This window comes from Netta rufina (assembly GCF_964035555.1).
Source record: "Netta rufina genome assembly, chromosome: 10".
NCBI lineage: Eukaryota > Metazoa > Chordata > Aves > Anseriformes > Anatidae > Netta > Netta rufina.
In genome coordinates this window covers 17,640,079-17,653,153 of record NC_140133.1, presented here as the reverse complement: position 1 = coordinate 17,653,153, position 13,075 = coordinate 17,640,079, and the positions used below count along the sequence as shown (strand labels likewise).

Genomic DNA, 13,075 nt, shown 5'->3' with positions numbered 1-13,075 from the left:
CAAAACTAATGTGGCACCAGGAGGCCTCTTGAAGTGATGCAAGGGATAATTTAATCCAATTATTTATTAAGGGCTCAATCCTGACACAGAATCTGTTACACTGATCTGAGTGGCTGCACAGAGTGCTATACTCATATTTTCGAGAGTAAATCTTGACGTGATCCATGTGCATAGTACCACGTGTGAAAGTAACAGGCAAGCTGGTTCAAATATATGCTTGTGCTGATAGCTTTCCTGTTTCATTAACAGATAACACAACAAAATTCCTATGCATACTCTATAGACTTAAAGCTGCTTACTGGATGGTACAGATACAGACACATATATACAGGAGGAGCTACTTGCCATCAACACAGGAAGGTCTGTTTCTTGTAGTCCCAGCCACTTTCCCAGGTAGACAGGAGCATTTTACTGTTTGTGATCTTTCCTCAATTCGATTCTTATTACAGCATCTGTGTGCTGCTATAACTTCACACGTTCCTCCTTCTGGCAGAAAAAAAAAAAAAAAAAAAAAAAAAAAAAAAAAAAAAAAGGGAAAGAGAGAGAATATTGACACTCTGATTAGGAAGAATAGTGGTGGCTAATCAAAGCACCTGGGCATGCTACTGTCTGTGTCTCTGCACAGTTTCTGTGCAGCTGGGATTACGACATTATTTCTCCCATTATGTGTGAACGGGCACATGCTGCTATGCTTCAATTTTAATAGAAAATGCAGATAAATATCCCTCTAGAACAGATATTGTTTGCTTGTCATATATTAGAAACTTTTCTGACATCAATAAATTTCTGGCATAAAAAAATGGAGTATGCCACAAATATAGGTAACTTAATGCTTATGTTGAATGCATAAATGCAATAACTTTTGGCTGATTTTATACTTGTATTGTTGGTTGCCCTTTTCCCCAAATATTCTCTCATACAAGGACAGGGGTTAAGGGAATACATCTAAAAATAACCTTTTTTTCCTCTAAATATTTGATTCTATGCCAGTACTCATCCTTTAGTGGATGGCAATCAGCCTCTCCAAATCACTGCATGGTGCAACAGCCTTTTCATTTCCTACCCCATGCACAAAACTGGAAGTTTTAAGGCAGAAAACATTCCCTTTGTTTGCAAGGTCACCAGGCTTATTTAGTCTTCTCCCTCATTGTCCTTTATAAACATTTGCAATGGTTTTACTGGGTGGAGAACACAAAGGAGTGATAGACAGAGAGGTAGAGCCTTAGGGTTTATGTATACCAGGTATTTGTGGCATATGCTATGACAGAAATGAAGTGTCACGTGTACTATTCCCGTTCACCTCAGCAGTGTAGTGAGAGAAGATGAGACACCACAGTGGGCTAATACGCTGCCCAGTAATTTGCTGATTCCTTAGTTCAAATTCTGTTTAGCTCATGATCGCCAAGCATTTAATAGCACCAGTCTGTTCCCCACAGATATTTGGCTACTTTATGAAATTGCAGCATAAATTTGGCAGGACTTCTTTAAACTTAGTAGAAAACATCACATAGAGCATACTAAAGAGCAGGATAAGTACAAAGGTTTCCTAGAAAAAAATTATTATTTTATGTCAATATAAAATACTAAATCTACATTGCCTTTACGGTAGCATAAAAAGCATTATTCCTATCTTTGGCATTCACTCTTCTTTTTGAAACAGCTTTGACAGCTTCTGAGCACTTCTGCAATCCTGCAGGCAGGAAGGAGAATAAGCAGTGTGGAGACACTGGTCCACATGTTGCTGTGAACAAGGATTTCAGAAGAGGTTGAGGAATCCAGTGGCCTCTCTTCACTCAGGAGTGAGTACCGTTACTACGTGACTCCGTGAATGTGGTATTTCTGTAGTGAACTGCTGGGGTAGATAGACAGGGAATCTCCTTTGACTGCACGTTGTCAAAACAAGGCAAGAGTAACTTCTGCCAGGCCAAGGCAGAGGAGAGGAGAAGCTGGGACAGGAAGGCTGACCAGATGGCCTCTAGGTACAGTCCAAAGGTTATGTTGGAGACATGATAGATCTCTTTTTAGAGACCCTTGTGTCCTGTGATTCGCTCTGTCAGTCACTCTGGATCAGACATCCTCTCCCTCCTGACCAACTTCATGACAGGAGGCAGACAGTGACAAGGCAGGCTTTTTGTTGTCTGAGAGGGCCTCACAGCCAGGGCACCACCGAGGGTGCTGTGAGCTGAGAAAATGTTCCCTCCTACCTTCCCACCTGCCTACAGGAGCTGTGTCTTCGCTCTCATCTGTACCATAAAACCCAGTGCTGCATACAGTAAATCTGTAATGGTCGTGTTGAGGCTGCTTTTTCTTTCTTGACTTTTAAGGCCTTGAAAGGCCTTGAAAAGGCCGTCCAGGCCATTCAGGTGGGTATTGCCTGGCAAAAGGCCATCCAGGCAGGTCTTGCCACGAAATAGGAATGACATTTTGCTTGAAAGTGTACTCCCAATATTAAGTTGCATGACAACTACCATTGAAGAAATACTCCACAATGTGTGGAAATGTTTTATATTATTAAGTTTTCAAATCACTGACCTTCCAGGGTGAGTCAGTGAATCAAAGCTGGTGAATATCCATTAAGGTAAATGAGCTTAGGTTGCATGGTCATGAGGTTAAGGACCGATGCATCCACAAGCCTGAGACAAGATTGACTGCAGTAAATATTCAACTCATCTGGAGAGAGATGCTGCTTCATGTATTACTTATTAGGTGTATTTGGCCTGCTGACACAGTTTTTTTCAAAGCCAATAGGTACCACAGAAGAGAGATCCCAACAATTCAGAAAGCTTTTGTCTGACAAAAGGTCGTTTAATTGTCTCTCAGGAATAAGAGGAATTGTGACAATCAACTCAGCCCCAAATGCCTTTGTCTTTCTATGAAGTAATTCATCACTTAAATTCCCTGTTCCCCCATCCAAATCATATTGAAAGCAATAAAAAGATTCTCATTGGTTTGATTCATCTTATGGTCATGTCCTAAGAGAAGAGAGATTTGTGATTTTATTGATAGAAAACTCGACAATAAAGATAATGTACACAGTAATAAGTATTTTTAATTTTAGACTACATATACTGTGTGGTAAATATCTGTGAATAAGCTAAATGCTTCATTTTCTCTATTAATTTCCTGTATGAGTAGTAATAACCACATGAGCTAGTCTTGCTCATTTGGTTATCCATTCAAAATAATGGGTTGTAGTTGATGAGCTTTATAAAACCTTTAATTCTTATGTGGAAACTCAAGTTGTGGCAGCAATAAAGAATTTAACTCAAAATGTATAGATGCTTAGGAGCATCAAAACATAACAAAACTGTAAAAGCAAAAAACAAACAAACAAACAAACAAAAAACCTCCTTTTGTTACCACTAGATAGTTAAGTACATTAACTGAAGCTTTAAACTGTGCTGACTGTAGCTGTAATGAAAATAATAATCACAATAATAAAAAGACCCTTTATGGTGCTGACACAGAAGAAAAAATCCATCTCACATGGAGAAAGTTATGTGTGTTACACACCCATTTTCCTAAAAAATTTGTTACATAGGATCAGATTTTTCCGTTAAAACACACTTTACCTATTAACCATCACTGGACAGCATTACATGCACTGAGTTTTGTTGGAATATATTTTAACAACATTGCACATACATGTTACACTTTTTAAAAGCCACACACAAAATAGGAATAGAATATAATGCTCAGATAAATACAAATGGACACAGTGAGACTGCTAAAAAAAATCATTGAAAAAGCACACTTCTGATTACTGTATTTATTGAACCACATATACAACAATTATAGTGAGGATACTTATCCCCCATAAATTTGAAGAGAGCTCAAGGCCTTGTTGGCTTTGATTTTGGATGTGACTTCTTTCTGATGGTAAAATAATCCCCACCAGTAGGAAGGTTGATTTTGCAGAGCAGGAAAATATGGTATGGAGCTTCAGAAATTTGTGCCATGGCCTGACATTGGAAAGCATCAGTGTACATGGTTAAACATTATTTGATTTTGTATTTCCCACACATTGTCTAGAAAACAGATCACTATATCCACAATATTGCTAATACTAAAGATTATGAAATGTGTTTTCCCACACCTTCTGTTTCTCAGATGGAGATATAAGCAGAAGCATAGCTGGAAATATTTTCCTTGAGCAAAAGAAAACAAATATTTTTTTTCCCTTACTTCCATTTGTCTAGTTGCTCTAGCTTCTCAGGTTTAATATCAGAGATTAATTCTACTGAAACCAGTCCATGGGAGATGTAACACAGAAGTAGCAACCTTGCACATTGCCAAGAGGTGAATTGTTAATAAAACTACTACTCCGACTTTCTTAGCCTTTAACAGTGCACAGACAACATTTTGGACTTCCATGCTGCAGAGTACAAAGATTGGGTAGTACAGGTGCATTATGACATTTGTTCTTTCTTGATGCTGTTTGCTGTTTTGGTGTTAATATTACATGTGTCAACTTTTAGTTAGCAGGAAAAGAAAAAAAAATGCCCAAAAGGTATTGTTCACAGGAAGCATTGCATTTGGACAAAGTGTACATTTTGTTTACCTGCCTAGAGCTTGATATTGCTTACTAAAGATATCCTCACCCAAGGAGTAAATTTTATTGAAACAACACTGGTGTCTGGTCAAAAATGACATCTCCAATCCTGCTGGGTAAATGTGGATTTCAGGCCTTAGGACATCTTTTGAAATTTGGAAACCAGCATATCTCCCCTTTTAGTTGCCATTATCCTTATGGGAAGGAGAAAAGATCCCAAGTAATATAATCGGTTGTCATCATCAGATCTTTTACAAATCACTGAAGGTGGCAATATGTACAATTAGTACAGGTGTAACAGCCTGTTTTAAAGAAGAGAGGAAGAAATACTCAGACATTTTGTAGGGTATATCAGGGTTGACCTGGATGGTAGACCAAACATATATATACATATATATATAGGCAAATCATATACATATAATATATACTATATATATAATATATAAATACATATATATCTATATATATATGTATTTATAAGTTTATGGACTTTTAAAAAACATGGATTATTGACTCAAAACTGTAGCAGCTCCCTTGGAGCCATTCCCATCTGTTATAAATGAATATTTAGGGTCTTAAATAAAAATGTGGATTATTAACCTGACAGGCTGAGTGCAGAAAAAGTTTGAATCTTTGTCACAAACAATAGGAAAGGGTTATTTTTTTAACGGTTTATGGTCTACCGAGCTAATATGGCTTCTGGCTTTGTTTCTACAATAACAGTCTCATCCAACTCATAGAATTCAATAGAGGATTTGCTACCAACTTTAGTAGGAGAGGAAAGCACCCTAAAATCCTCTAAGTAAGAGTGTTCTGGATGTCTTGCTGACGGTTACATCCCACAAAGTGGCTGCATTACCCACCAGGGAAGAAAGAAGGCTTTGCTTGCTTGTTTTTTTGGTATTCACCCTCCCCCAAGAAAATCAGGAAAAGATTAGAAATACATACGACCTCACAGATCGGGAATAGTTTTGCTCTTTCTTCAAGAACCTTTGGAGGTGAATGGAAATGTCCTAATGTGACTTGCATCCTTTTCACACTGAACATTACCAGCACTTGATAGTAAGAGCAGCTGACCCTTTGTGAGTGCTCAGTTCACGGATTGCCCTGAACTTTGCATAAAGGAAATTTGCTGCCTACCTAAGCAAGAGGGACAGAATTAGCTTCTGGAAAGGAATTAGCTTCTTCTGTCAAAGACTGCAGCTATCTACAGCATTAAGACTGTCTTTGTATTTCCTACTGGAAGTCTTTGTTCTGCATAGGTTTAAAATATTGAAGTACAGAAAATACCTATCATTCTTCGTATAAGACAGGGACAACTGTTTGTTACTGCCTGCAAATGTTTTAATTCCAAATGGAGGACACCTAACTCCTGAAAACATGTTCATTTTTATCTCTGTTATAAAGCCACCTTGAGTTTACACACTGCAGAGTGAAATATTTTATCATAAGTATGAACCAACTGTGGGTGGCTGTGATTTAAACTATCTAATCAGCAATAGGGGCTGAGTGCATGCCTGGCAGAAGCCAAAAAGCCATCTTCTAGTCATCTCTGTTTTTTATATCTCTAGCTGAGAGGTAATAATAAAAGCATATTTTGCACTTCAAAATTATAACTCACCTCTGTGTTCTAGCAGAGCCTGAACTTATCAGTAAACAAACATTAAAAAGGCAAACACCAGTACTTATTTGTGTTATACATTGTGGAAGTCATTAACTATGACTCAGGTAGAAAAACTTATACGTTCTCTCTTTGACAGTGATGACAATTTAATAGTATTTGACTCTGCTGAGTTACATGGAGCATCCTGCAGCAATGAGATAGGTTGTTTATCAAAATGATAAACATGTTTTCATTTGCTCCTTGGCTGCATGGATGTGATCAGAAGTCTAAGACCATCAAGAATTCACTTATTCTGGCCACCAGGCAGACATTAAGCTATTCAGGACCATCTGTGCTTGAAATGAGCTCCACTTAATGGACCTTTGTAGGGCAGGTCAGCCATAATGAATGCATGCGTGCATGAATGCATGAGCAAAGCTGTGCTTAGGTGAGGCTTCTTGGGTTGTTTGGCAGAGGCACAGACAGCTGATAGATAAGATCTGCCTTTCTCTTTGGGATCATATGCCCAGTGATTTTAGAATTCAGACTCTCTGCTGCATTTTCTTCTATCTCCTCTTCAGTGCACTGTGCAACTTAATCTGGTTGAAGGTTGTTGTAAGAACTTGTTTGTGTTACTTGCAAAAAAATAGTGATACCCAAACAACTATATATGCTCTGCTGGTCAAATTCTGCCCTCTGTTACACGATAAGCAACCCACTTTAGGAATATGAACAAAGGAAGTCATACGAACCAAGTCCTTTCAAAACAGCATTAGAAATATTACCAGTTTTGATAGCTCTATTTATTTATACAGCCTCATCTAGGTAGTGTATGTTCCAGTGTTGTCATCCTGTTTGAGGTCATATGCCCAGTGACATTGTTCTGATAAATGCTTGAGTACATGCAGATGTTCCTAGACCCAGGATGTCACAGAAATCTTTAAAGAGAACTAAAGTTCTTCAGACCTTCAGACTGCAAACAAATGTTTAATAACACGGAAGTTATAAATCTTCAGACACTTAAAGACTTACTGAAACTAGTGGGAAAAAAAAATTTGCACACTTGCTACCTCATTTCTTTATACAAACATTCTAGAAAAAGAAAAGACAATCCTGTGACAAACACTTCTACAGTTGCTGAAAGGAATTCAGATTTGGGAGCAGTGGTTTGAAGAGTTTGTAGTTTGAATAAGCTTTGGAAACTTCCCAGGTGTAATTAATACATTCATAAGCTTTAATCAAAATGTTTATGCCAGCTAATGTGCCAGAACTACAGACTACATTGCGCTCAGGGGAAAATACTATACTTTACTTTACTCTAAGAAATAATAAGCTACTACTATATTACTTACAAAAGAACATTTTTGCTCCTGACAGGAATATGTAACAGATGGAAAAACAAAATCCCATGCTACTCCATGAGCCACTTCATAAGTGAACAAATAAAAGACTCATCATAGCCACAGTGCAATTATACTTCAATTTTTATCTTACATATAATGTACTGACATCACAGAATCACAGAATTATAGGGGTTGGAAGGGACCTCAGGAGATCATTGGGTCCAACCCCCAGTATACATACTGTATCTGCTCCAGAAAGAAAAGGATCAAGTTTACAGGACACATTTCTGCACTCAGAGGAGCGTGCCGTTCTGCACTTGGAGAGTGGCAATGGCTGCAAAGCAATCAGGCTCAGGGTTTTTATTCATTTTTATGGGGTTGAGGCTAACTGCAGCTCAGTTGCTGGAGTGCCATCAGTTCCCATCAAGTTACAGAACAGTTGAATTTGGCTTATGAGGTTTAAGTAACGCAAAGGTACGATCAAAAAAATGGACCAAAATTTAGCATTAAGCCAGAATTCTGATTTCTAACTCATACTTAATTCTTGCCGATTATGAAAACTATTGTAAATAGATTCATGGGCTACTCATTATATGTGGAATTACAGTAACCGTGGCAATTTGTAACCCACTACATATGCTCTGTGAGCCTCCTGGTTATACACTGCATTATTTTTTTGCCCAGGGGATCAGAATAAGACTATACTGGTCTATTTCCTAAATTTATATTTATATTTTCATTAATATTCAGTATTTTCAATGTTCATTATGTGGCACATATATTATTTTCAGTGTGGGAACACTATGCAACAGCAGCAACATAAGTGATTCCCGCTGTGGGTCATTAAGTTTTAGGCTGGGATATTACTTCCTTAAAAGTTGTTGCTATGAGAGGGTCCTGGAGACATGGGGTGTCTCCTCCAAAGAAAATGATATTTGTTTACAAAAGACCAGAACAAGTAGTTCCATGAGGAGTGTGGCTAACAAAATTTGGTTTCCTATGGATTTGCATCTTCTGGTTTATTTCAAGCTGCTATTGAAGCTTCTTCTAACACCTAGGTCACTTAAAGATTACCCGTGGAGCTCAGAGCTTGGCTGTGAGGCAAAGGACTTTTCTTTCCTGGTGGGTGGTGGTGCAACATTCACGTTTGGCTCAGGCCCTAATTCCTAGACCACTGATACAATGACCCTATTTCTAGTAAGACCAGAAATATTATCATCTTTGTTCATGTAGATCTGTGGCACATGTGGTCCGAGTCTGGAGAAGAACTGCTGGACAAAGCAGTTCTTCATAGGAAGCAGAAGTTTTGACAGTTTCCGGAGTCAGCATTCAAAACCTAGGGGGGTCAATGTGCTCTCAGTACAGGCATCCCTGGCTATTTACACTGTTACAAGCTAGTTTTCTAAGACTCATTTTTTTGATAGAAAAGGCCGTTTCCATGAAATCAAACTTTTCTACAAAAAATCCATAACAACAAGAATTTCTAGAAGAAAATAATACCTTTAAAGTGTGTTGTTCAGAGGACTGTTAATGTTTCATTTGAATACTAAATCTTTTTTTTTTTTCCATTTGTATTTTATTTCCCGTTCAGTATAACAGGGAAAGCAGGGATATGCAAAGCTCTAATTAACACATGGATTTGTAGTCTTTTACAATTTTCTACTAATGCTCTCCCATCAGCCACAGGAGGTTTTTTATCTGAGAGATTTACCAATTCTTATACTTACACCCAGAGTAGACTCTGATCCTCAAGAACTGGTTTATTCGCAGAAATTAAAAATAAGTATTTTTTGAAAAGAAGAAATTGTATGGTTTCTGCTCTTGAATTCACAAAGAAAGCCCAGAGCACACCAGTGTATAAGATGGGGGTGGATCTAGGGCAGGCTTATGGATTTCCATATCAAACCAATATACACACTAGAGAATAGGTCTTTCTACTAAAGAGCCTTGCAAATTGATCTCCTGAGAAATTTGCACAGGACCTTATTCTTATGCATATTAAAAAAAAAAAAAAAAAAAAAAAAAATCTCTTAAAAATGAATCAAAGGAAAAAATGGTATCCAGAAAAACAAGGCAGGCTTCGAGCAGCTACTGCCTCTGGCACATTGCATTTCAAATGGCAGTGCACTAACCAACACTGGCTGAAGTATTCAAGAGGACAACGGGGCAAGAGTGGCTGGAGAGGAATGCTGATGAGGAATTTGCTTCTAGCTGTTACTGAAGTAGAGTTATCGGTAGCCTTAATTACAATTTTGTATGCATGCGTACTGTATCCCCTTAGACAAAAATGACAGTTTATGAGAAAATCCCACCTACTGCCTGTGCCCGCTGTCCCTGATAGACAGCAGAGGGAGAGCTGTCAGGCAGCACTGCCTGCAGAGGACCATACACATACCCTGTACATTTGATTGCTTTTTTTGTCACAGGGAGTGTTGAAAGTGCATTGTAATAGGTGCTATTAGCATTCTTGTATAGATGAACTACAAAAAGCAGAGATGTAACCCATGAGGCAGTTGAGAATCCAACAACCTCTTAGTCAGGATCTTCAGTCTTTTAATGAGATTTTTCTACTTCAAAGGGAGATCAGCTTACAGCAACTTGGAGACATAGAGGCTAGAAATTAGAAGTTTTGGTGGGATTTACAGCTTTAGGATGACATTAAGAAATGTATAAAGAGGCAGGACTTCAACAACTCGGAAAGAGAACATTATTTTGGAGAAATAACTTAAGTTCCATTTCAAAAAGTAATAGGCAGTATGACTCTAATTTTCATTGACTCTCAGTGAGATATTACATTCCTAAAGGTCTAGATCATTTGTAAATGGGATTTCTTTTTTTCTAAATGATGTAGACCTGGAAAGGCTGAGCAGAAAATCTTGAAATATCTTTTAAAAAATCGTGCCCTTAGTCACTTGGGTGGTTTGGAAAATTTAATATTTGATTTGTCAGAGAGGATAAGAAAAAATAGTGTGGGAAAATAGATATACTATGCCTGCATTCAGGTAGGGCTCCTCCTGTAACTTAAACTGCAGGCAGCAGTATAAACTAGAGATAAAAAAGACCTATGATGCTAACAAAACTGTGGAGAAATGAACATTTCTGCTATTGACATCTCCAGTTCCTTGCCAGCATGCAGTGAATATCTGTACTGAAATTAGGCCTGAAAATATCCTAAAAAAAATTGTGGGTGAACCACACAATATTATTCTTAGGGCCTCAAAGTATTTTTTTCCTAAACAATGCCAGAAAAAGGCATCCAAAGAACAATGTTAAGTTAAATGAGTCTTAGAAAAGAGACAGAGTAAAAGATGGAATAAATAGACTGGTAAGAAACATGTGATTTAGGTACATATGCTGATGAGAAATGAACATAAGAAGTTCATGAAAAGCAGTTGCTATGAAAAGCACTATGCACTGTTTGATCCTGTCAGTCTGTCTTGCTTGGGCTTTACCAGGATCCAACATTTTTTTCCTGGGCACCTTGTCGTTTCCAGAACTCTAAAACTGACCAATCCTTTTATTCATGGATCTTCACTTTCCAGATCAGTAAACTGTATTCCTTTCCCTATCCACTTCAGAAGAGACTACAAATTGCTCTGATTATATTCATAACATATCCTTTATATGTTTAATATGGTACCCCAAAATCTTGCACTTCTGCTTTATTTTTTTTTTAAATATTCATACACAAATCTACCAATTAAAAAGAACAGCAATAATAAATTTTAAAATCTAGATTTTCAGTGAAAACAAAATGATGTAGGGACCTTAAACACTTGTGGAAAAGCAGAACAATGCTATTCTATACAGTCTGTCATTTGATATGATTGCCGCAGATAAATTCATCCCCAGATAATTTTCTCCACTAAGGTAATTAGCCTATGGAGAGTCTATGATATGTTTACTGAACAGAGTAACATAGTTTATGGTAATGCTCTTGTCATGCTTTATAAATGTGTGAGGTGTTTTTTATGAAGTAGTTAGATAAGGGGTGGTGAAAGTAATGTTCTCCATAAAGAACGTACAGCGATGAAGAGCCAGGATTGCATAGATACTGAAGACAGACTGATACAGAGAATTATTACCAGTGCCGAAGCTGCATTAATCTTCCAAAGAATGGCAGTAAATAAAATAACACGGAGGAACAAGACTGAAAGAACTTGGCCGATGTATAAAACTGACATGGTAGGGTGGGATCAAAGTGTAGATATTTCAAATGGGATCTCTTGCAGATGGGTTGTCTTGCTATAGTGGCAGTAACATTTTTGTCAATGGGGTTTAGCACGTGTTACAAAATTCACAAATAGGAAAACAAAGGACCATAAGTTATGGCATATGTAATGAAAATGTCACTGTACAGGTGCTGTGTGCCATGAGCAGCAGCAGTAAATTCCAAACTCTGTTGCAGCTAAGCAATGTCAGGCCATCATTTCTCAGTCATTTTTCAGTGGACAAGCGTGCACATTATCCCACGCCATATATATTCCTGGAGTCATTCACACCGTGACGACCAGCAGCTGGTCCTATACTTGTGTAGAAAATCATATCTTCTCCGGGAAGTGACTGTACAATGCTACAGAAAGACAGAAAGTGGAACTGAAGGGACAGAAGCCATCAGCTGGTTTTGCATGGTAGGCATTTTACACTCTATGCATTACCTATAGCAGAAGAACCTAGTAGACTCCAGCCTGCAGAATTTATAGTATGTTCATTACTGGACTGTATTTAGTCAAATACTTAAGTAAATGTTACAGACTGAGTAAGTGAATAGCCATATTTTAATTCTCAGACTACAATACCATGATTATAAGTAGAAAAGTTTTAAAAATTTATTTCCCAGCATAATCTATTTCAACCAGATTTAAACATAATTTACCTGGTTTACATATGGTCAGGACCAAACCAGGTCTAAGTAAGGAAGAGATGCAGAAGGTGATCTGGGATCCAGCCCTCACTGTTCCAAGTTTCATCTCATCATTGTGGCTACTTCTGTGGGAAGCCTTATGGAAGAGTGATTGCCTTCTCAACAGCATTTTAAGGAGAGGACAATGGACAATACTTTATTTCATTATAACCTTTGCCTCCTTATATTTGCTTCTTTTTGTCTTGTTTTGGTGACATTAATATCACACACAAGTCTGACAGATTTTCTCTTTTCCCAAACTGCTTTAATGATTCCCAAGAACTCCTTTCCCTTACATTTTTGAATAGTCACTATCCTGAGTTGCCTTCTTGTGCAAGTCTCCATATTTTGATGTCTCTCTCCTTCTACTGCTATTGATGAGCAATATTTTATTTCCTGTTACCTTGATTTGCTCTGTCTTTCCACTCCAGCTCTCAGCATACAATTGAAATGACATTCAAACCACAATTTACTCTGATTCCTCTCTCTCTTTTTTACCTTTTTTACCTTTTTTTTTTTTTTTGGTAACGGCATTGAATGTTTTCTCTTTGACAATTTCTTGTCTCTGTTGAAGCTCCTGGTGAGCAACACAATACAATACTACCTCCTGATAATTGATCATCTGGCTCCTGCTCAGATTTGTACTGCTTCTTTGAATACAAGTGCAATTCATT

At 37.7% G+C, this 13,075-nt stretch overlaps 1 protein-coding gene across 1 annotated transcript in view; it reads right to left on the bottom strand.

Moving 5' to 3' along the window:
* TAFA1 (TAFA chemokine like family member 1) overlaps positions 1–13,075 on the bottom strand; it is a gene marked incomplete at both ends in the record, with an annotated part of 212,333 nt that overhangs the window by 37,630 nt on the left and 161,628 nt on the right. Inside the window, one exon of the mRNA XM_084292918.1 lies at positions 346–486. Within this exon, the coding sequence (XP_084149044.1) occupies positions 346–486 (141 nt within the window). The remainder of the gene's footprint in view (positions 1–345; positions 487–13,075) is intronic.